Genomic DNA, 25,611 nt, shown 5'->3' on the forward strand with positions numbered 1-25,611 from the left:
AGTGTGCGTCTCTCATGCTACATTTTTGTGGTGTTTTATTTACTGACTTTTATTATTTTACAATAGTTTGTGCTCATATAGCTTCTGATTGATCTCCACACCTTTAATCATCTGCTGTGAATTTCTCTGATGAACCATATATTTGTCTTTTGAATTATAAAATGTGAGTGAAAAACTTTTCCCCTGAAGAAAAACCTGAACCCGGCATCACTTACCTTCACTCTTCTCTCTGAACCTAGATCTTAATGAATTCGATTTGGTTTAATCAGACTGGGAGTCTGCAGCATCGAAACACGGACAAACGTGCTCTGACACTAATCGGCTCTGTCTTTGTCTTGTTCTGCTTCCAGATTCTTCCTGAAGTTCTTCCTCAAGTGCAATCAGAACTGTTTGAAAAATGCAGGAAACCCCCGAGACATGAGGAGGTTCCAGGTGAGCGTCTGAGCTGTGGCAGAGGGTTTATTAATGAGTGGAGACAGCTTGAAATGGTGCTCAGGTGTCTATGTGTGTGTACAGGTGGTGGTTTCCACTACAGTCAACGTGGACGGTCACGTGCTCGCCGTGTCAGACAACATGTTCGTCCACAACAACTCTAAACACGGTCGTCGTGCGAGACGCCTCGACCCCTCCGAAGGTAAGGTCGTTCAGAAGAAAGCTAACGTCTTCATTCGATGCTCGGTGGAATTTCACAGTTGTGTGTTTCTTGGTTTCTTTTTCTGACATCACATAAACAACATAGTTGAGGGGCTTTAGCTAAAATTATTTTATTAGTGAAGAGCAGTTTCTAACAGCTCATAGTGCACGCTGGTTCCCAACTGCTGTTACTACCAAGACACCCTGCACATGGTCCATCTCCACACAAACTGACTGTGTAAAATCTGGGGAATGGCCCTTTAATAAAAACTCAATCAAAGCTACATTTGATAGTAAGACGTGTTTGAGCCCAAAAATACAAAGATCTAAGGTGCAGAAAACAGTGAAGCAGGGACAGCCGGTCTCTGTGAAACCCTTCAGCTACAGGCGACTCTCCGACCTGGTCCATCGGGAGGAGCTGGAGAACAAACGTTACTTTCTCCCAGCATCCTCGGCCACCAAATAAAAAGCATCATTCACGTATAAACTTCACGCTCTGAAACTCGACTCGCAGAGCTGGAGCTCAGCTGCAACATTTTCCTCTGAAGCTGTAAACTTTAATACCACTTTGCCCCGTCCCTGCTCTAATAAAACCCTCCCGCTCAAAGTGAGCCACTTCCAGGAGCAATGACATAAGTCTCTCGTTTGATTTGCTCTAGTTGGAGTGCCAGGAGGGTGGAGCTTAGCCAGTACTGGTACCAGGTTTCTCAAAGAAAAAGAGAAAAATGTGAGTCACAGGAACGTTAAATAGTGAATTTTAAAATTCACCAAAATCTCCAGTGCTCAGATTTGTCCTAGGTGGAAAACCCCACCCATCCGGCACCTACAGAAGAGTAAAACAAACTCACAGTTGATTTGTAAAAGCATCTGACAGCAGGCAAACCTTGTCCACCGTCTCTAATGTCCTCTCCATCAGCCACTTCTAAGTTTGACGTTTCTACAGGACTTACAACACAAGTGTCTTATTTGTTTCATTGTACTTGGGACACCAGGTGGGTGGGGTTAATGGGGTTTTAGATATTGGCAGGTTAGATGTCAGCCACTGAAACATAACTCTTAACTGACTCAGGTACATTTTTAGGTCTGTCTAAAACTCCTGATGTGTCATCCTGTTTGGCAAACGCCACTCGTCTGGCACTTCCAAGAGGGTAAAACTAACCCTATGAGTAGTTTCATTTCATGCCAACAAGCCAGAGTGTTCCATCTTTTCATTCATCAAACCATCTCCACCTCACTCTGCAGTTTCTCCCGACTCCATTAAAGATTTGAAGATTTTCCAGGAGCGATGGCGTAACATGTTCACTTGTTTTAATATACACGGACATCTGGACGGGTGGGGTTTACCAGACCAGACGATTTTATTCTATCAGTGTCAGACGCTTCACTCTCTTTGATGAACTTACTGTACGTCTTACGCCTTGTTGACGTTCATTTAGTTGTGTGAGATAAACCCCACCCCTCTGGGACATACAGCAGATTAAAACAAACCTGAAAAGGTGACAGTCATGTCTTTGTCTCCCACTTTCCACCACCTTGCTCTGTATTACACTAAAATGGCTTTTTCATGAGAAGACAGCACAGCTGTTCACTTATTTTATCTCACTTGGAACACCAGATGGGTGGGGATTAACATATCAGGGCATCAGAAAGAGTCAGGTAACAAAGTTAGAAACGAAGACTTAACTTCCTCTCATACACGTCTCTTCAGACTTTGGGACACTTCTCAGTTGGTCCCTTTAGCTAAGCCCCACCCTTCTGGGACATACAAAAGAGTAAAACAAACCCTAAAAGCAATTTGGCACAAGTAAGACTGAAAATCTGCCCCTCTCTCTCCCCGAACGACTAACTCTGCAGTTTCCCTCAACTTGTTTTAAAGTTCTGAGAGTCTTCCAGGAGCCAGTGATATCATTGTCTCGTTTGGTTTAACCTACTTGCAGCACCAGATGGGTGGTGTTTATCACAGTGAGGGCATTCAGACATGATAAGGTTGCTGATCAAAGGAAACGCAGAGTAAGCTGACCTGATGTGATTGCCCAAACCTTTTAACTTGCTCTGTGCTGTCCTATGTGGCAAACCCCACTCGTGTGACTCATCCAAAGGGATAAAACAAATGCTATCTGACACAGATGTGTCATTCATCAACCTGAGTTGTTTTTTCTCACCTGTGAAACACCTTGAGACATTGATGAAACTTCATCAAATCAGCACTTAAACATTCATGTACAGAGGCATTTCCGCTCAGAAGGCGCCAAGCGTTGTGTACGGTGTCCTGCAGGGGCCAAAAGGGGCCCGTTGTTTAGCAGCCAGCCCCATATCTCAGCCCGCGGAGGAAAGCTCGGGGTCTTTCATCTCCTCCAGACTGGGATGTTTTCAGAGGCGATAAAAAGCCTCAACATCTGCTCCCGCCTTTGTCACCATGCCTCAACCCCCCCGTCTCCTTGATAAAACTTTCCACCGCCTGCTCCTCGCCTTTGTGCTCTATTCATTTGATTGGAAAGTCAACCCCCCCCCCCCGCAGACCCTCTGGACTGTTTGTTTACTGCTGTGACAAAAGAGGGAAATTAATAAGGAGATGACAATCGACTCCTCGGAGCAGGAAAGCCTCGACCCTCTGCAGCAGCTGCAGGGTTTGGGGAGGCCGAGCCGAGTGTTTCCTTTCATCTGGAAACTCGGAGTGACTTTCTCAAGTTGATGCTGTAACTGGAGGGGGCCACACAGATCCTAAAGTCAGTAGCTTAACTTCAACTATTCCTTTGTTCTTCCAGCTAATCAGGACCTTACTGTCACATCCTGTGTCAGTCTGGGGATGTTCCACGTTTTTCTTGTCAGTCTTCTACAAACCAAATGTAGTGTGTATGTGAGCAGCGAAAAGACTCAGTATGAAACGAACGGACCAATAAACATTTATATAAAGTAGCATATAAAGAAAACAGGAGGAAAATATGTTATGTTGGAAAATAAACCAACATAATAAAGTAATGTTTAAGTGTGTATCATCTATAAATAAGAGATGTTCGTCTCTTTTCCTTTTCCATGAGCTCGTACTGCCAGTAACTTGCACTAAAGGTCATTAATCTGCTAATAGTGGTGAAATTTGGAACTGGAATGTTGAATAGAGAGAACGCTGCTTTACAGATCAGATCACATAGTACACAATAGAAAACTCTGAGCTCTGACTGGAAGACCAAATCATCCTCCTAATAAAACAGTCCGGGAAAACGTAAACCTGCAGAGCGTTGCTTCCTCACATCACATCAGAGTCCGTCCGTCCGCCTGGCTGACTCGACTAATCTGTGTGCGGACAGAAGTCTAGTCATCTCGGAGACGCTGTTTATGTGGAGCCCTGTATTGATCCCTGTGGCACTGGAAAAACCAATCACTTTGCATGTGTTAGTGGTGGACTACCAGGCTGTGCGGATGGTAACGTGACTGAAAGAAGTGTAAATTCAATCAATAGCTGCTGGGAGGTCAGAGGTCACAGTCAGGGTCGGTGTAACTATTTAAAGTTTATTTCACTTTTCAAAATCAGACTTTTCAGTGACAGAAACACGCGGTGAAAAGTGTCTGATAGTAAAATGGTTACAAACAAACACACTAAGATGAACGTGTGATGCCTATGTGACCTGAGTTTACCTGTTAAAGGCCTGTTGAACAACAGTACTGCTCATTGTAAACGGGAGATGGTCGTAACGACAGGGTCGGACCCAGATGCATTCGGCCTGGCTCAGTCTTATGTCTTGAGAAACAGTTGCTGCCAGTCCTCCCCCTAAAATGTCTTTAAAACACGACTGATGATGTCACAATCAGGTGAGACCTAAAGTAACCTCGGCTTCACCTGAAGTGAACCTCATGTCACAAAGTTCACTCATGTCCAGCTCCTTCTGTAGGCTAGACAGTCCGCACCGGTTGGAAGACTACAGAAGGAACTGCAGGTCAGTGAACTTCAGGTGAAGCTGTAGGTACAGTACAGTAGGCTCGGCTATGATGTCATAATTATTAAACACTAAAACTGGTTCTCTACAGACCGGAATCTTTAAACAAGACATCTCTGAAAGGGTTAGCGAATCCTAACCTGCCGAAACCATTAAATTGCTATTTTGACCTGAAACAAGTAGTTTGAGCTGAACCAAACCAAAGTCCTAACTTCCTGTTGAACCACCTTTAACACAACAGATCCGTTAAAGTTTCAAATCTAAACCAAACTGTCAGAGTGAATTTTTAGCAGCGTAGGCTTAAAGACAATTGATTTCACTTCTGAACATGAGCCAGTTTTTTAGATCTTAGCTACATACTTAGTTTGCTAATCTGAACTGTTAACGTGTCAGTTTAAGTTTAATGTTGATTATCATTGATATTGTTTGGCTGTCTTTCTAATTGTATTGCTCATGTTTCTGTCGTGTCGTCTGTGTTTCCGAAGCAGCTACGCCCTGCATCAAAGCCATCAGTCCGAGCGAGGGCTGGACGACCGGTGGAGCCACCGTCATCCTCATCGGGGACAACTTCTTCGATGGCCTGCAAGTTGTCTTCGGCACGATGCTGGTCTGGAGCGAGGTGAGAATAAAATTCAGTTTTCTGTGACTAATATCAACTTAAAGAAGACACCGAATTTTATTTTGAAATTCATAACTGATCTCCAGATCTCCAGATTTTACAGAAGATAAAACATTATTTGCCACAGGGATGTTGCTGGAAGCAGCTGCACATGCCGTGCATCATGTTCTCCATCTTCTTCATCTACGCACACATTCGTAGAAACACCTGCGTCTGTATCTGTGGCAGGTCTGCACGTCCCCAAAAATATGTAGATGTAGTGAGTGTTGAGCTGCAGGAGGAGCTGCGCATACGGTGCAGCATGAAATATTGAAGCAGGTCCACAAGAGCAGAACACCTGGTGGGGAAAGAGGGAAGGAGGTGTGAGACAGACAGATATACCCCCACACGCTGTTCGCTTCAAATCACACACTCCGCACTTTGATCACCGTCGTCTGGCGGCGAGCAGACGGACTCCAAAGCCCAGCAACACAGACTGCACGCTGACCCAGATTGGAGCAAGATTGGAATGTTTTCCATGGAAAGTTTTTATAGAAGAAACATCTTATCCTGCAGGTTACTGCACGTATTAAAAATGAGGTGCCACATCAGTACGAGTCTCGGAAACCTGTATGAACACTGCTGTCTGAGTTGGTTTAGAGCCCGTAGAATAATAAAAAAGTAGCACTGGCACTTACCATTGGACAACGAAGAGCCAAAAAGATCCAGTAGAGTTGAGCCACTGACGTCCAGCATGTTGTGCTGTGTCACTTTGGACCAGTAGAACTAAGAGAGACTGAGACTCAGTACAGTTACTCTAGTACAGTTACTGTGGGAGCACACTGTTCAGCCCATTCTTTAGCGTGGACGTTCAGAACTTTTAAACTGTTAAACACAACTCGGAAACTGGTCCTGATGTCAAAGAGGAACAGTGATGCACAAAGTGCTCGTTCGTTCTCAGTCAGTTATTGGAAAGAGGGTAAAAATCCACTTTTAAAAGTCCAAACTTCCCTTTTTGAATCAAGAGCTGTGCCACACATTCGTTTAATGGGTTTCCCTGTATTTGTTTATGTTTCCTGATCCAGCTGATCACCCCTCATGCCATCCGGGTCCAGACCCCCCCTCGTCACATCCCTGGGGTCGTGGAGGTCACGTTGTCTTACAAGTCCAAACAGTTCTGCAAAGGAGCACCGGGACGCTTTGTGTACACCGGTAAGGCCCGAGTCTCCCTCATTATGCTCATAGACTCTGCAGTATAAAAACTGTCTCTAGTCCTGTCCGTTTACTTCAGGTCCTGCTGCTGCAGAACGTCTTTCCATTCTTCTAACGTTACCTTTAAGGTTCTGGGAGGTTTTATGAGCGATGATGATTTTAGTGCTGAGCAAACCTTTTCATAGAATCTTAATCACAAGCTCCAGATTTTCTTCAGTTATTTCCAAACATTTCCTGTTTCCTGCTCTTGGTTTTTAGTTTAGATTCTGGACACTTCAGTTCCTTATTCATTCGATTATGTGGTGATGTTTGTCGTCTAAAACTCAGTATTTAAACTGTGTTCAACAACCACAATTCAAATTCTTAACAAAACATATTTATTTCGTTTTTCCTGGTAGTGGAAATGTTTTAGAGCTTTCTAGTCCAAACGTGTTTCAACCTTCACTTTAAAGGGAACAGCTGAGTATCTGGAGACTAACACCAACACAAAATGAAGGGTTTAAACTCTAAATTACAAAAAGCATAAACATAAAGACTTTTTCTTTATTCTGCATCATTTTAGACACATTTACCCAAAATCCAGCCTGAAGTATTTTATATCTTGGAAACTTTTGGAAGTTCGTACATATTTTGGACAAACACCATGAGTTTGTATTGTTTAACTACAGCTCTCTAGGTTTAAAATAGGGAGATTTTAGGAGCGGTTTAAGGTCTTTAGAGTCGAGTCCTGTTGATGCCGACAGGATCAAGTTTGTTATTCTCTGTAAACAGTTTTCTACATGCCGAAGGTTTTCTGTTCAACCTTTATTTTACCAGGAGAGCCTCATTAAGGTCATAAACCTCTTTTTTGTGTGTCCCGGTCCAGGTGGGCAGCAACATAACGTGTCAGATACACAACCTAACAAGTATTTGGAGTTTGGACCTTTGCTTTTCACGTACACGTACAGAGATGCTGTAGTAGTCCAAACATGGTGAAGGGAAACATTTTATTTAATGGGTCTTGTATTTCCTGGAGGCATTCCTTAGAATTGTCTAAACATAGAACCAGTACTTTAACAGCTAATTACTGGAAAATGACCAAATAAAACCTTATTATTTTTTAAGATTTTGTCATAAACAAATAAAAAAGTGTGTAATGGCTCAGAAACTGCTACATGTTTTTTCTTAGTTTGGATCCATGAATTTGTTGTTTGGCTGCTGCTGCTGCGGATCATAGATCTGCTTAGTGATGAGAACATTTTAATTTAGCTGGCATTTATGCTGCATAGTGGTTGAATTAGTGTGTGCTCAAATGAAACCTACATAGAGAAATATCTCTCATCTTAAAACCTGAATATATCAAACTGTTTTAATCAGGAACTTCTTCACATGGGAAATTATGAAGAAAGTTTCCAGTAAATTCGCTGGAAAATACAGAACCCACAAAAGAAAACGTTACTAAATAACAGAGGGACACAGAGCACAGAGGTCCACATGCGGTCCAATGACTCTATCTGTCTCTCAAATCAGTGCTTTTACTGTCCTCGATTATTCCGTCAGAATATCCAGATGTCATTCAAAGTAGCAGAAAGGTCAGATGTAAGACTGTTTAGTGTGATAAGTAAATGTCATTGCGTCGGGCCGTGAAAGAGGCGAGCGTGTTCATGCTTTCTGTTTAACACCAGTTTATCACTGCCTCCTTCCTCCCGCTCTCGTCTTTGTTGGAGGCGCTGCCTCCTCCAACAGCGGGACGACGCAGAGGAGGGACGAGACGGACGCTCACAATGGACGGCCTGGCCTCCACCTCCTTTTGCAATGCTAATCTGTGATCCCATTTACAGATAAGACTGACAAGAGCTGCAAGCTTTGCTTTTATATGGAGGTGTGTTGTGAATAGAAGCTGTTGTTCTCCTCAGAAACACGCAGCGAGGGCCTGCAGGAGTTTAACCTTCATGTCTTCATCCAGATCACACAGGCATCATGAAGATGATGAAATTTTAAGGCAAAGCCAAGTGTGTTATATGATCAGATAAAAAGAAGAGAGAAGAATCGGTAACTAGAAGCCTCCTCAGTTTCTGAAAGAAATTTAAATGAAGGTACCTAAATGAAACAAAAACAGTGTGATGTAATATTTCATTTTACATGACCGTCTTATTTTTTAATCCAAGTCGGAGAAAGAAGCTTAGAAAAAACACACAAAACAGGCCTAAAACAAATCTCTGTGTTATCCGAACAGAGCTGGGAAAATCCAGTCAGATACAACCATAACCCATAAATTACTAAGAAATCAAAGAAAATTAAATACATGGCAGCAGTACAAAGGCTGTGTGCCAATACCTAGTGTAGACTAATACGTCCACATAACTGAAGATTTACTACTTCCATAAATAATGTTGTATATGACAATGAATGAATAATGAAATGATGAGCTCTCAGCGTCACGTTACAGAGTCGCTTCAACAGTAAAGAGTGTAACACCTTAAAACCCTCTCAAAACCTTTACGTCATAACTAGATATTAAATGTTGTAAAGATGTTTTAATGAGTTTGTCATTAAGTTGTTGTAAGTATTAGGACACATGTCACAGATAAGGACAAATTGTTCTACTAAAGACACGGCCGGTGTCCAGTTTATTAGGTACACAAACCTATTTTAATCAAACAGTCCTGCAATAATCTGTGAAGCTTAACAACAGAAACAGCAGCACAAACTACAGCCTCTTAAAAAAGAGCAGGAACCAAACGTCATCACCTTCATGGAGGAGAATTTACTGCAGGACTGACTCAATTTCAGCTTAATGTACCCGATAAACGTATTAGATAAACTTACTAACCCCTAATTATAACGTGAATCAATGTTGCTGTAACATGAAAACATCTTGTTTAGTGAGAAACTGTCATTTAAACCTGTAGTAACTGTAAAAACTCAATCTGGTCCTTTAAATCTCAGGCTTCTAGGTTTGTGATCGAATGAAGAAACACAAACATCTGACTTCAGCTTGATTAATAGGAAACAACAAAAACCGCGTGTCCCTGAAGGCATCGTGAGGCCGAACCCTGACAGGTGGCTGCATCAGAAAGTCGAACAGTTCCCTCTTCTCCCCGCTCCTCCTGCCAGGAACGCGGCCGTATTGTGCACGCACATCATCTGATTCACACGTCCATATTTTAAGAGTGAGAGCGCGCTCGTTGTGCCAACAGTGTGTTGTGGTCACGCATGTGAAATGAGCTTTTACATCCTAAACAGGTGAACTGTGGATAATTGAAGAGCAGGAGAGAAAGCATCCTGCTCCAGCTGATGTCATTTCCTTCAGGAGTTAAACACACACTCACCCAGACTCTGAGTGTGTTTTATCGTGTTACGGTTTCCTGGAGAAAACCAGGTAAACGACAGAGGAGAGAGAACGTTTAGTTCTAGAAGATGAAACTGTTGGTGAACAACAACCACAGCCTTCAGTCCACAGTTCAGACCTGAGACGGGTTAATCCCGCTCCCAGAAGTCTGAAGTTCAGAAAAACAAGGTTCTGGTGGTCCTGGAGAAGATCAGTTGAGTCGTTTCCAATAATCCTTGAAGAGGCTCAAGGAGTTCTTAATGACATTTAAGGTGGTTTTATGACTTCCTGAGCGGGTTCAAGTGGTTATTGAAGTGGGTGTAGGAGTCATGAGCAGTTTCCACATTCATAATGAGCTTCCAGAGGGCTCAAGGAGAGCCTTGAGGAGTCTGTAAGGGTTCTCGAAGAGTCCCTAGAAGTTCTGAAGGGGTTTGTAAGGAGATGTTAGTCGTCCAGAGGTCTTAATGCTGTTCCCTTGGATCATTAATGGTGTTTCATTGGTCCTTTTAGGAGGTTGCATGAGAAGCTGGTGTCTCCTGGGGTTTTAAATGAGGTTGGTGGAGGTCCTTAAGGAGGCGTAAAGAGTTTTCCAGGTTTTTTCCATGAGCTAAGTTGCAGTGTAACATGAGCATTGGTTTTGTTGCCTGCTGCCCCACAGTTTAATAATTTACCTCTGATTTAGAACCCAGGTTAAACTGTCGACCTGAACTCTGGAACAGACCTGCAGCCAATCACAGAGCAGCATTTCTGTTAAACCCATGATGGTGAACGCTGCCTCCACAGCGAGGAGGTGCAGCTGAAGGTGACGTGACGAGCAGAGTGTTTTCCCAGACTTCCCCTCTCTCTTCCTCCCTGTAGCTTAAAGCAGCTTCAGCATCTGATCCTGAGGCTTCGCTCAGAAAAATTGGCCAAAGGCAAAAACGCTGAGCAGAATGACAAGAAGCCTGAGAGGAGAGTGAAAGTGATTCCTCCTGCACCTGAGTCGAATCCGTCTCTAATGATCTCCACCGGCAACAAGTTAGCTCCTGAAAATGTGAATAGAAATGACGTCGTCCCATAAAACACAGTTTGTTTTAATGCGCTGGCTTGTTGTTTTATTTCCCTCCCTCCAGTCTCACGGTTCAACTGTAGTTTTTCTTGTAGTTTTCCATTTGTAGTATTTTCATTCCAACACTTTGCAGTTTCTTGTGCACCAGGTTTCATCATCCTCTCTGCTCAGCTGTTGGTGTTGAGTGGTACTGCTGGGTCCACACTGGCGGCCTCACGCTTGTAACGCTCGGGTCAATGAGGCCTGTTGGGGGGAGTGAGGGGAGGCGGGTGAGGAGAGGAGGTGTTGTGGGATCGATGGGTGCTGAGTTATTGCGGCGCTCGGCCACTGATTTTTAGAGAGCTGTGTTTTCCCAGGAAAGTCAATACCTCCAGGCTCCTCTCATTAATTTCAACCCCCTCCTCCACCTCCCTCCTCCTGCAGCTGCACCTGGGGATCTGCAGCCCCAGAGAGGGAGAGCGGGGGAGCGGAGGAGCGAGGAGCAGGGGGAGAGAGAAACTGAGATGATGAAGTCAGAGATTCAGACAGAGAAATAAGGAGGAGGAAGAAAGGGAGAAATGGAGGAGGGGAGGCAGTTTTAGGTGAAAGGAGAAAAGAGAGGAGGATAAAACCTGGAAGGAGGAAATTAAGCTGAAGAGGAGGACGGAGAGGGGGGTGAAGGGGTTTGAACAGACAGAAGGAGAATATCGATTCCTGATATGGAGCTCATGTTTGCCCCAGACTCAGGTTCTCCTCCACCAGGAGGATAAAGCTGTGCCAGTCTGGAGTTTAACTGGTTCAGCACCAGTAGGAGCTCAGAGCGCTGCAGTCAGCCGTGTGATGTGATCCTGGTTAGGGATGGACTGATGTGTGGTGCAGGGTGGAGGGTTGTTTCCTTTGCCTTTAGGGGCTTTGGGGGGGGGGTTCACTCCGACAGGCCTCGACACGCCTGAACACCCCCACCACCCAAACCTCCCCACCTCGCTGAGGCCTGATGGGAGCTGAGGTGTGGCTGCTGTGAGAGACTGATGGGATCCCATCAGACAGCTGCTGCCGCTGCTGCTGCTCTGTTGGAGTTTGGGTCGTTTTATGTTTCCTTCATCAAAACCTTCCTCTGAAAATGTGGGAAACCGGCTGATTTGTACTTTCTGAGAGCAGAGCTGGACCATCTGCCACACTCAACCTGCTCAGTTCTATATGTACTTACAGGTTTAACAACAGTAATGTATGTTACTTGATAAAAAACAACCAGGTTCCTCTGCTAGAAGTCGGCGGCTCCTCGGACGAAGGCTCTTGTTGGTCGATCTAGACTCAAACTGTTCCAGTTAGACGTGTTTCCTGTGTATTGCTCTATGTTTCAGTTCAGGTCCTTCTGTGCTAGTGGGGACATGTGAGTGCTGGGTCGGACTTCTGATCTGATCCGTCTTTGGTAAATCCAGGTTTTCTGTCTCTCAGTGAACAGAGCCTGAATCGATCCTCTGAACACGGCTGGTGTCTGAAACTGATCCACTTTCCACAAAGGCCGTCAGAGCCCCTTAGAAACCTTCAGTCCAGATTAGATGAGCCGTGGATGGGTTCTGAGAAAAGAGAGAACAGCACCACCGTTCCACTTTCTTAAATCTGCTTTTGTTCACTCAGAGTCTCAGTTTGGTTGTAAGACTTTGTGGTTGTTGTTCTGTTTGGGATTGTTTTGTCTCCGTGTCTTAGTCCACCCTGGAGTCCGGGTTCTAAACTCTTTCACACAATGATAATTCTCTAACATCTGACAGAGCAGAACAGAGTTTGTGTGGTGTCTTTCCTTCTTCTTGGGGTGTTCGCATCCCCATGAGATGAGGCAGCTCTACATATAAATGCTACTTAAAGGCCCAATAGTTTTTCTGTAATAACTGAAGTATCCGGTGGATTTCATGGTTTTGTTTGGATATAAAAGTCAAATACCAGCTGAGATAGTGCCCTCCCCCTCGTCTTCCAGTGTTGTTTGTGACTCTTTTTCACTTTCAAGAGGTAGAAAGTCAAACTTCATGCTTTTTAAGAAAAGAAAAAACATGTTAGATAAATCACAGTGAGTCACTTTATTCAACAGATGTGGAGCAGACATCAGGTAGAAATGTGTTGGGTTGAACGTTAGTTAAATGAATATCCACTGATTACCTAGCAAATCTGTAATGAATCATTTCAATAAAACCTAAAATAATTTCACTTAAAAGTAAAATGAAAAAAATCCCAGATATACAGTAAATACTTAATAATAATGTGAATAACTTTATTATGTTGAGTAACGAAGTCATTTCATGGGACAAAGACGGGGGAAAAGCATATGAAGCACATGTGTATTATGTATTTATGCTTCTTATTTTATAGTCAAACTTTAAGAAAGAAATGAAGATGGAAAACGGACACTGTCACTGTCAGTTTGATCCTCAATAAGAAACTAAAATGTGAATTATGTTTTCAGTTATTTTCCTCCAGACGTCACTGTGAGTGGAACCATAAAAGCCTGTAAATGATGAGTGTCGGTTCCTCCTCTCTGTGTAGGTGTAAACCGATCCTCAGCCGGTTACAGATAATTGCCTCCATGTGTTACTGTGACAGTAATTAAACAATAAAAATTCAGAAGTTAATTAGTGAGTGGTGCTTCACCTGTGCAGAGGACGAACTGGAACAGAGAGACCCTCCACCTCTTCTTTACAGCGATTTAATGCTCGCCTCTCGGTTACACGTTCAGACCCTCAGCAGACCCCGATGGAACAATCTGCTAATGTTTTCCATGTGTGTCGGGGGTGGAGGAGCACAAAATGTTTGACTGTGTTTCCGAAGGCGCTGATAGGAGCTGCTGCGTGGCCCTGAGCGTTCACAGGAGACTGAGAGCTCAGTGCAGAGGAACTGCTCGGTGCAGGTCGTCACAGGGACAACAGTTTGTCACTTCGCCTTCTTCTGTCGATTTATCTTCCACTTATCCACACTTGGGTTGCAGCAGGTCCAGTGGTCAAGACAGTTCCTCTCTCCAGAAAAGTGTCCCAGCCCCTGTTCCAGAGCAGATGTGTTGCACTCTAAACCCAGAGGGTCTGTTTCAGTTCTTTAGGACTTTTCCAAACGGATTCTGTCACTTTACTTTTTCTAAACTCGTGTGTCTTTGTTAAACTTTTTAATAATGAGTCAAAACATCCTTCTCTTCTGAGATGCTGTGTTGACAGCTCACATCTGCCCGATGCCCCAAATAACACTGACAGACGTTTAAGAGAAACGTTACCTGTGATTTAAAGGCTTACACCTGTATTTAAAGCCACAGTCACACCTGTGTTATTTCTGCAGTGCAGCAGCTTCACTTCACAACGTGTCAAACCGTTTGCAGCCGAGAGGCCGGAGTGAGGAGAGAAATTCAAAGCAAAAACACTTATCAATCAATGGAGTCCCTAACACCCGCCTCACCCATATCTCCCCCTCTGCCCCCCCACCCCCTCTCCACTCGCCTCTGCTGCAATCGATGCTCATAGAAATTTCATGAACTTTAAACTGTGATTGACAGGCAGCTCAGGCCCTTAAAGAGTGTGTAGGTGGGCAACATAAAGTCAGAGGTTATTCTGCAAAAACATTAATAAATCATCATAATAAATACAAGAAATAGATGCTGTGAATGTGTGGGTTTGAATTCTATAGCCCACATTTATACATAGTCTGTGAAATAGAAGGAAAACTCCCTGTAACCAGTTCTGAAATAGAACAACTTTTCATATATAAAGTACATTTCAACGTCTGACATGAGAGTAGATTTTCTTTCTTTTCTGATTTTCACAAAAGAAATAACTGAAAATAATCAGGACTTCTGTAAAAGATCTGCAGTGACGGGGATGCTCCTCTCAGTTCTGTGAATGCTTTAATTATACTGACGAGACTCACACACTCTAACTAAAGAACAGTTTCGGGGCAGGACTTTCACTCACACTTGTGTTTCCTGTGTTTAAAACAAGTGCTGTGTGTGAAACAGTGCTACAACATACTACAGTGTTAGATGTTGTAGTATTTTACCGGGTGAACGGAGTTGGATATAGTGTGCAGTTCTTTGGAGGATAAGTACAGCTCAGCTTGGGAAATGGTGACTTGATATGGAGGAAAACAGCTGATAAAAGAGATTTATATGGGATAAATACATCGGTCTGTGTCAGAGTTTTCACAGTTAACGCTTCTTTCTCAACTTTTCAGAAATCTGAAGGTGTGACTGTAAATAAACCTGAAGGCCTGTGAGGACACATAGAACACACACACCACCGATTCACGTGTCAAACATAAATTACGTAGCAGTTGTTGTGACCTTAACGACCCTGAAGGTGAGGTCAGAGCTGAAGGACCCTTTGTGCCCTGTTGTTAATTAGAATTAATTCATATTAAAACAGACAGTTGCTGCTGTTGTTGTAGTATCTGATTGTATCAGAGCACATGTACATGTACTGTAGATGACGATTGGTGTAAATCACTGATTGTACTTGTTACAGGCCGAGAGCAGATGAATATGTTTCTGTAAGTGATGGCAGCAGACCCTTTTGCTTTGTTGGAGGTTAGAGATATATGTTAGGAGGCTGACACCGACACAGTCTGACGTCCACTTGAAGAACTGTATTTGTTTCTTGCGGTGTTTATTTCTACGTGACCCCTGTTGACCTCCCAACAGCAACCCGCCCCATGCTCAGAGATCTGTAACGAGGCGTTGGCGTCTCTCGGCCACCGAGCGGTTATCAGACAGCGCTAATGAAACAACACGAGTGGGTTCTTCTCCTCGACTTTGATCTCGGCTCTCATCTTTTAATAGACAGCAGAAGTGTGCTCTCCGCCGGGGGATTCCTCCGCTCTCTGCAGAGACGCACCACATTTCATATATCAAAGAGCACAGCAGCGTCGCTCCACTTAGGGAGTGGGCACTTGTGGAACTAATGTCGGGTAATTAGCTGTTTCTGCAGGGGCATTTTAGACTGCCACTCCAGAAAATAATAACTTCTCAGGTGGGGGGCCTATTTCTTTGAGGCACTCTTCTTTTTCTCCTCAGCCCAGTTGCTCGGCTCTAATCACAAGGAGGTAATTATTCACTGATTAACACGCTGGATCTGGGCGGATGTTCACTCTAATCACAGAGGTCGTTGCGTCAGCGGCAGCTCTCAGAGGAGGAAGCAGAAGGGGAGTGGGTGTTCTCCTGTCACCCGAGTCCCGAGAGCCACAGGACGGCGGCAAGATGTTCATCTAGGTTATGGAGCGAGGAGGGGGGATGTTTCTGATCCGTTCTTAGCTATAAGGAGCTTCAGAAGTTTAGTGCAGGGCCCTGATATCTCACAGTGATTGTCAGAAGATGCTCAGAGTTAAATGTTGGTCTAGTTTCCACTCCTAGGTTTGGTTTCACGAGAGCGTCAGACACAATCTTCACCTGTACAAAATATTTATCTTTAGCTTATGGTTAATTAAAGTATGGTCCTGTACAGGATTGATGATAATCAGAAAGCACTGATCTGATATTTTCTATAATATAGTATAGTATATCATAAATAGTTCATTTTATCTGGTTAATTCTAGTTAATTCTCAACTAATTGTTTAATTACTACAACTCCAGTCTGAACAGCCTCCACCTGACAGGTGTGGTGGTGTGATGGCGGAGTTATATCTTAAAATCCACTCCCAACTCAATTTTACAAATAACACTTTTACATTTAAACGAGCATGAAAATGACGGCTCCGCCGAGTTTTCTGTTTGTTCCAGGTCTATGTACCTGTACCTGTTGTGATCCTCAACTCCGTATACCTGAGTATAGTAGACTATAGAGTATAATGAAACTCTATAAACCATTGAAGTGTTGAGTGTTCGTTCGGATCAACGTTGATGGGAATGAAAAAGTAACCACCAGAGTTCTACTTGAAAAGTTGAAGGTTTTTAGGACTTGGTAAATATCCAGGAATGAATGTCGTCCTCCTCTGTGACTGAGTGATGAATTGGAATAAAGCAGATCAATAAGCCAGTGAAAGGATGCATCCAGGGTGTTACGGCTGCTTGTCAACAGCCTCAGCCCCCGTTGATGCTGGTTGGCCACTTGACAAGCAGCAAAACAAATCAGCCCGTCCACTTAAGACTCGGCATGTTGTGCATCTGTCAGAAACCCCCACCCCTGAAGGAAGTGGGGAAGCGTTGATCTGCGGGCTGCGAGGCCAAACGGCGTGCTGACCTGCATCAATCACACAGCTGGGCGAGAAGGGAAATTGTGGCACATGTTGCTGTGGGATGGAAAAGCGTCTTGAAAAGCATCAGGGGAGTCGCCACTCAGCCGCATGTTTTCTGTGGAATATGGAGTCTATTTGAAATGATAAGTGTAATACAGGAGGAAGCCACGCAGAGCTGCTGCGGGGACATGACTGCGCCTTTGACAAGGCCATCACTGCACAAACAGAAAGGTAAAGGTGTGCAAGGATGTCCCAAAGTGCATGTTTCATCTCCGGCTGGTAAATATGTACAAACCAGCCGCGTAGAAAAACAGATTCCCACTCAGAGAGCCCAGCGGCGATGTGAAGCAGCAAATGAAAAATAGCGAGAGATAAATAAATGTAAACAGTCATGAGGAGGAGGATGTAAACAGAGGCTTATACATGCTCCTCTGAAGCATGGAGGCCTGTTAAATTGTGGGAGCTGATGCGAGCGGGGTAATGAGCCTGCAGAGATGTCCCACTAATCCAGCATCCTCCCTCCAGAGCTCTGATCCTCTGATCTCTTATCAGCCAGCATCTGCAGTAAGAAGTGCTGAATTATCAGAGAGCAGGAGGAAAATCAGCCTCACGGTATCTGTTTCTCAGTGTGTCGCAGGCGGGACAGGTGAGACTCACCTGTAGCAGCTTTATGCAGAGGCAGAGAAAGAGGCCACAAATATACCATAATAAGTAGAGTCTTTCTTGAACTATTGAATCAGGTCGTTTGTATAGAAAGGTGAGAGTCGTGGTTTGAGCTCAATTTGAACTTGAAAGAAAAGATCGTCCTCAAATCGTCATGGTTAATGTTGGAAAGCAGCTGTTTTTATGGGATATAGCGTGACTGCCCCCTGACCTTTACTGATGAGTCGGGTACCGGGAGGCGGAGCCAATAAAGAGAGACACCTGGGCGTGGCTCCTCCACTAAACTCCCACCTTTCCTCGGTTGTTTCATTACTTTATTTTACACCCTCAGGGTGGCTCATACTGATAACCACATCTCATTGTATCTTCAGTTATTTTGTGCTTTCATTACACTGTTTAAATACATTTCTAATTTAATTTTAATTTCTTCCTCACCTTTGTCAGTGATGACAAGATGATGTCCAAGGATTGAGCTCTGTGGGATATCAGTTATTAGCCAGTGGAACTGTTAGAGTCCACAGATTAATTACAACTTTAGTTTTATCTTTTATTTCTAATACTTTGTTCTTTCAGAGCAGTGTGAAAAACACACAGTGTCAATCACAGATTTAAGCCTCTCAAACCAAATAAACACTGATTGACTAGTAACAGGTTCTGGTAATAAACAAAACTGCTAATCCTGCAGAATCATGGCAGTAGAGTGTAACTCTGGACTTCTCTGGGTCCAAGGTGAAATCCTTAGATGGTTTATTTTGTCCAACCCACTGTTTAAAATATCTAGGCAACAGGGACAAAGCAGAGAAAGGTAGTGAATGATCAGCGTTTTACTTTATAAATGGTTTTAATCTAACTTAGATTTACATTTACATTTAGTCATTAGATGCTTTTATCCAAAGAGATTTACAAATGAGCTTCAAGGCAAAATATGTCATTAAAACCAAAATCAAAGAGAAATGTCAAAGAAAAGTTAAGTTACAATACTGAGTGACAGGGCTTTCATGGTTTTAGACAGCCTATATAAACCTGGACTTGATTTATAAGTAGACTCCAGTGAAACATAGATTCTATGTATTTGTTAAAACAGGCAAATAGTGATTTTTCAGCTTTTAACCATCCAGACAACATCGTACGAGGTGTAGATCAAAAGCCACCACAATGAATATGTTTTAAATCTGAATCAGATGAATCCAGAGAAGCTTTGTCTGCAAACATAAAACAGGGTTAAACACGCTAACATTACCATCAGATAATTTAATATCACAGTAAAGGGGACTTTTCATCAGTCTTTGGTTAATTGTCTCCATAAATTCATCTAGAACAGAACAGAACTATTCCCATAAGATAATGTAACTGTAACTGAATACTTATGTAGTTATGTTTTTATACACTGACTTTGATTCTGCAGTATTTTTTACTGCTGTGATTCCCTTTTACTGTCTTCCCTTCCTATTATTTTATATTGTCTTCTGGGTTTAACTTGTTTCATTTTACCGTATGTAAAATATCTCTCTTTTATGTGTGTGACACTGGCTTTTATTTGACTGTTAAAGCTCCTTTTAATAATTCTGATCCCACAGATATTATCAATCAAGCAGGAAGTTTTTGATCATGAATCCATCTGCAGGTGTTCCAGTTTTAACACATTTCTTCAATGTGAAATGTCTAAAAATCCAGCTGAACGATGAGAGGTCTGACCCGCTGTTCGCTGCAAATCTTCCGTCAAGAAATTAGTTTAACATGTAACCTGCCTCCCCCTCTTATTCTCCCTCTCTCCCTCTCCCCAGTCACTTAATCGCCTAATACCAGAGCGCTCGGATCAGCAGGACGCCGACCAACCGTTTGATCACTTTCACAGCGAGGAGAGAGAAAAAAACAAACAGAGGGAGCGATAAATACTTGATTAAATATATAAAGAACCCCCCATTTCCCTCCCTCCTTTCACCTCTGAATTATCTTCCTCTCCTCCTTTTCTGATTTATAAGAAACATCAGACAGCAGGAGAAAACGTCCTCGCAGAGAAAAAGAGAGAGAGAAAAATCAATACAAATTACGATGGAGAAAGTGGCACTGATGCCTGGAATTGCAGCATATGTTTACACTAAATCAGGCAATCTGTCTTCATATGGGCGGTGTAATGTGTGTGTGGGGGGGTCAGGGTTCGCTCTGCCAGCCGCCGCTCTCCAATTACTCGGGCTCTTTGCAGGGAGGCAGCCGGTATCGATTGGCTGGGAGGGACTCGGGGCCCTGCAGGCAGCCAATAGGAGCGTGGGGTCAAAGTGCAGCGAGATTTTAATAAGAGGAAGTAATGGGCTTCATTTCTAAGTCATTTATATGAGGGGGGATCGACTCAGAGCCGCCTGTCCAGAGGTTCATTAAAAGCCTCTGTTTCTTTCTTTGCCCCATCTCTGAGGAGAAATGACTTCAGGAGGTTGTTGGTTCAAATCCCAGCAGCATTGAATCTCTTTGAATACTGAGGGAAAGACGTGAGGTAGTTCTGCATTTAATGAATTTAGTGCCGGTTCAAATCCCAGCAGGGTGGAGGGGAGCCCTTTGAATTGAACCTATGTATTTATAATTAAAAAATTATAGTTAACTAAAAAGTCATAAAAATACAAATAATGCAAAAGTAACAGCTGCCAAAGTATTTAAAGGCTTTGGTTTTCTGTTGTCTTCAAAAGTCTCACAATATTTAGTTTTTATATATATATATTTAGTTTCTGGTGGTTAGAAAACAGAGAAAATGTTTAAATTAACCAAGCGGTTTCATTTCTGCACCATGACTCTACACAAGTTGATTCAGACCCAGTTGCTGTAAATCCTTGTATTCAGCTTGCTCCTCTATTTATTTTAAAGCATGTTCAGAGATTTCACCGTATAGTGACGCTGCTTCCTGGCGGACGGCTCTTTTTCGCAGCATCAACTGTCTGAACTACACAGTGGGGACAGACGTTAGACGTCTACAGTCACTTTGTGTTAGTCTCAGTTTCAGTCAGATTTCTTTTAAAGACGACGAGGCACCTCTCCGTGTCAAGATCTCTCCTTTCATCCAGACACACCACTCCACGACTTTTCCTGACCGCCGATGTGAAATTAGAGACCTAGTTACACGTATACATGGCAGAGGACTGAGCGTTAGAAAATCTACTTGGAGAAATCCGGTTACTCTGATCCCCCACCCTGATCACAGAAACCAGGGTTCTGTTTACATGACAGTTGAGTCTGAGCTGCTGGAGAAAGACAATCGTAACTGGGTTGTTGAAGAGCAAATAAACCCAGTGAGTGAGGGTAAATAACAGAAACACAGTCCTACAGTTGAACAGTACCAGCTTCTTGAAGGACCGCTGGATTACACTGACTTGGTTCTAAGTAGCTTCTCACACGAGGACAAACGTGTCCGTGAGCTGTGTCAGCTGCGTCCTGCAGCAGCTGATCTGTTGAGAGGTCACCAGTCAGAAACCTGTTTCCTCCTCTGATGCCGACAAAGAGTTAAACATCACAGATCTCCCTCCTTCCTCTCTGAGTGTAAATGGGTTTTTTATTCAATCACAGCCGTTCCCATAGTGCCTTTCACTTGTTTTATAAGTTGGGATGTATGTATGCGTCGGGAGGCAATCCGGTTTGGGATTCACTGCTGATTGCTGCTCTTGTCGTCCCAATGCATTATCTCCATTCATCCTCTGCTGCTCTGCATCCCCCCAAAAAGTCTCTTTGGGATCCAACAATGAATCCCTCTTTCATTCATGGCGGGTGGAGGTAATAGATTCAGGCCGCGCTGCTCTTTGCTTCCTCTCAGGGAGGCGGGGAGGCAAGAAATCCAACATGGCAGCCCCTGCGGCGAGGGCCACGTCCCTCAGCGCTCTGTCACCCTTCAGATATCATCCCCACCCCAGTCGCAGCTTGAAAGCCCTTTTTCTCCTCCGCCTTCCGCTGCTCCAAACTAGCTCAGACAAATTTGATTTAGCAGCTCGCAGTCGCCCATTCCCGAGGAAAGAAAACAAATATTGTTATAATGGTAATAACATCTATTTGGAGCGCTGGCGACAAACGGCAGCGGGGCCTTTGAAGGAGACCCCTCTGTGCTGCCTATAGCTGCCTTATTCTTATTCATGAAAGCCGCGGTTATGCATATTAGCGCAAACTAGCTATTCTACTCACCGGCATTTGGTGTGTCAATCATCCTTACAGGATACAAGAGCCTACGATGACAAAAGCGGAGTGGGCAAGATCGGCTGACAAATTGTCCCCAAAGTCAAATTTGACAGCCTTTTATGATTAATGGGCTTGATTATGGAGAAGTATCTCCTCCAACTCATTTCCGGGTGTTTCTCCATCTCTGCTCAGTGTGTAGGGAGAGAGGCATGAAGAGGGGGAGGAAGGCAGATTGTTTGCAGAAGTAAATGAGTGGAGGAAAAAAGAAAAGAAAAGGGGCCTGGTGGATTAAATTAGCAGTGAAAAGGCAGAGCGAGGAGGACAGGTGGAGTGTGAGGTCTCTCACTTAATAAACAGCAGAGGAGATAAGGAAGAGAGAGATCAACAGCTCGCTCTCTGTTCTGTTGGTGTTCGCTGTTAATAAGAACCAACAGACTGAAGGCAGAGAGACCAGGGCCGAGTATCAGACCTCAGTACCTCTGACATTTACAAAGTGTCCTGTACTCAAAGGCCTTTTTCTGCGAAACCCCAAAACAAAATAACATGAAACAACCACAAAAAGACCCGAATGTGCCCAGAGAGGTTCCAACCTGTCAAACAGTATGACGAGTTTCATGTTGGGTCTGTTCTGCCACTGCGTTTTGTTTAAGGTGTGATGTCTGCTTGGTTCATGGAGATACTGGGGGGGGGGGGGGCTCATCTTTTGCAGCCTGTCGCCTAATTCAGACTATTTTCAGCAGATAATTGTTGAATTTTATTCAAAAACCCTCTGAACATAAAAATCTGACCTGTGTGTGTGGCTCTGCTCTTCAGTGTTGGCCTGTGCGTCGGGTTGAATTCATCTCACTCTAACCACAGTTTCTCTCTCTCTCTCTCTCTCTGTTTGTCCTGCAGCCTTAAATGAGCCGACCATAGACTACGGCTTCCAGAGGCTACAGAAGGTCATCCCTCGCCACCCCGGGGACCCTGAGAGGTTACCTAAGGTCAGTGGAGACCAGTCATTAAGCGGCTGCTGTGTGCTCAGCTCAGAAGTGTGTTTGGTCTGGCAGGTATGACCCAGAATGCACCTGTCTGTCAGAGCTATTTGAGTCTTTAATCAGGTTTTACAGCCACATTAAGGGCTGATTTCAATCTGAATTGGCTGTTTGTCCCTCTGTGGAAGCCATGGACCACCTGCACTGCATGAATTTTGAAGGTTTCTTGTGTTATTTAATGCAGCACAGGACCAAACTTGAATAGGCTGATTGGATTTGTCGGTTCTGCTCGGCACACTCTTGGCACAGCACGGCCCTCCTCGCTGCCAGTGGGCCAGATTGTTCCCGATCCTTCAAACAGGAAACAGCTGTTTATGGGAGCAAATCCTGCCGCTGCTGTTCTGGCTGTGTTTTGTTTCCCCTTGGCTGGCGAGGAGGAAGGTTTGGATGGTGGTGAGTTTCTGGCTGAGAGGCATCGAAGGAAGATGGTAAAATACGATCTGACGGAGAGTCAGCGCGGTGATGAGTAGATTGGTTTGTCGGTGTTTGACTGCTGTTTATGTCTTGACAAACTATTTTAAATGTTTGTCTTTGAGCCATTTTCTGCTGTAACATCGTGACCTGTAAAACCTGAAGGGAGTTGTCTGACAGTGTGTTCACTCATTCTGTGCATTGTGTTGCAGAAAGTTCGTTGTTAAACCTGAAGTAAATCTGAAGTGTAAATTTAAGTGCTGAGGGAATTGGAAGGGATAAGTTGAGCTGTACGTTTCAGCTGAAGAACAAGTTCCTAAAGAGATTTGCGCCACTTTAAGTGTTCGAACTGAAAGACAGTGTTAAAATGAAAATTGAAAAAGTATAAATGTGGTTATAGGAAATTCGTAAATGCCTTCACTTCAGGTGATTGTACATCTTTGAGGCATACTGTGTCATTATTTAATCAAACTAGAATAATAACTTCAGCAGACAAGTAGCTGAACCACTAATAAGACTTAGGTAATGTGAGTTTACAGCTGAATTGGAAGCAGGTTTAAAGTCTGTACAGGTGAACTAAGATGAAACCTGCAGCGAAACAAAATCACCTTTAAAACTCTATTAAACACAAACAGCCTTTGGAAGACAGTCAGCAGTGAGGAAAACTGTGTGTGATTTGTAGTTAATGTTAAAAACACCAGACTGCTCCTTTAAGATCTGCGTGGAAAAACACCAGTAATAAAATCTGCCTCACAAACAAAACAGGATCCTGCTTTCAGTTTTTCTCCACAGCCGGACATTTGTATGCGCACAGACCCGGTGCAGCCGCGCAGCCGTCAGGTGCTCTGGTTAGTATGAAGAGATTATTTTGGCGGCTGCCGGCTGTGAGGATAACTGAGGCAGATTCTCTGAGGCAGCGAGCATCGGCGGCCGGCCGCCAGCGTCAGATGGACTCTGACACTCGAAAGCAGCTGCCAAATTGAAACCATTTATCAAAATCTGACATCGGAGATCCAGTCACCAAAAAAGCAGTTTATTTGTAAATTGATACTAATGGTGAGCATACATTGTCTGGCCCCTTTGATGGCCTGATTTAAAGTCAAACACCCCCTCCCTGCCTGCCTCTTAAATATTTATTTATTCAAGAGAAAACTCAATAAGAGCTCAGTTTGAACAAGAGAAAAATCACAGCGAGAGGAAAAGCGCCGTGCAGGGATCAGGTGACCGAGCAGCGACGGGTTAACTCCGCCTGTCACTTCTCTTTTGTTTTCACCTGCAGCGGACGGGGGGAGGGACGGAGAGAGATGTCTGGACAGAGAGGTTCTTGTTTCTGGACAGGCGGAGCGACAGACAACAAATGGATTTGTTGCAGGGCGTCAGGTGGAGGATTGTGGGAGCAGGGTGGAGGGAGAGAGAGAGATCAGCTGAACAGAAGTGGTGAACAGGGAAATCTGGAGAAAGGTCTTAGCACAAAGACAGGAAGCAGCGCAGGGGATATTTTACTACAGTAAAAGTACTGATATGAGAATATGTATACTAACATACTAAAAGTACTTTACGTCCCTACGACGTTAACAGATCCGGAGTCGTAGATGCTGACTCCTCACAGGTTAAAGAAACACACTGACTCAGTGCTGCAGGTCGTCTGCATGTGACCTCCATCATCCTGCTTGTTGCAGAGGTGTCCACTTGCAGCCGAGCCAGACTGGAAATGAAATGAGAAAGCTGAACCTGATCCAGGAGGAACCCCCCAGTGGTCCTGAGTGACCGTTTGGCCTCACAGCCCGTCGAACTGACTCTTACCTGTCTCGCTGTCTGAGCATCATTTGAAGACACAGTTTAAGGATGAGTGAAACAAACACTCCGGGTCTGTGTGATCACAGATTTAATTATTAATTACATTAATTTAAAATGAATTAAATCATGAACTAAAGTAAGAACTCGGTCGCTGAGACGACGACACAGCGTTGCCGTTAGAAACGGAGCAGCAATTATTATAATAACAGAGAAGAATCGTCCTCCTGCTTCTTTCCTGGTGATTTTTGAACCATGACGGGGGGGTTAAACATGCTCGGTGTGCTCCATCTTATCTCTGGATCACTGTGTGCCCCCACCTGGACTGGGGGGGGGGGGGGGGGGGGGGCATGTGTTCAGGGATTATTCATCCACCCCACTTCATGAATGAGGAGGTTTCCTGCTCTCATGAGGATAATGAGCACTGTTCAATTCATGATCTGAATTCCCATTTACTGTGAATACAGTGCCCCCCCTCTCGTGTCCCACTTCATTAGAATAGCTCTCCACCTGATAATCACTAATGTGGAGGTCCGGCGTGATGCTGCTGTCCTCCTCTTGCTCAGGTCCATCCATATTTTATAGAGATCAGCGGTGGTGGTTGGTTGTGGGAGGGTTTAGAGGGGGGGGGGGCTGTATCTGTATCCCTGCT

General features: G+C 44.0%; 1 protein-coding gene across 3 annotated transcripts in view; it reads left to right on the forward strand.

The window, feature by feature from the left end:
• The first annotated feature begins 353 nt into the window (after positions 1-353).
• The window catches only part of LOC113151343 (transcription factor COE3-like), a 45,602-nt gene continuing 20,344 nt past the window's right edge, over positions 354-25,611 (forward strand). For 2 of the 3 annotated variants that reach the window (XM_026344285.1, XM_026344287.1), the window contains exons 1-5: positions 354-432; positions 517-634; positions 5,051-5,184; positions 6,249-6,375; positions 22,615-22,703. In XM_026344285.1, coding sequence (XP_026200070.1) covers positions 418-432; positions 517-634; positions 5,051-5,184; positions 6,249-6,375; positions 22,615-22,703 — 483 coding nt within the window. In that variant the 5' untranslated portion in view covers positions 354-417. The remainder of the gene's footprint in view (positions 433-516; positions 635-5,050; positions 5,185-6,248; positions 6,376-22,614; positions 22,704-25,611) is intronic. The other variant, XM_026344286.1, reaches the window with a different exon arrangement.

Source organism: Anabas testudineus, chromosome 9, assembly GCF_900324465.2.
Source record: "Anabas testudineus chromosome 9, fAnaTes1.2, whole genome shotgun sequence".
Classification (NCBI taxonomy): domain Eukaryota; kingdom Metazoa; phylum Chordata; class Actinopteri; order Anabantiformes; family Anabantidae; genus Anabas; species Anabas testudineus.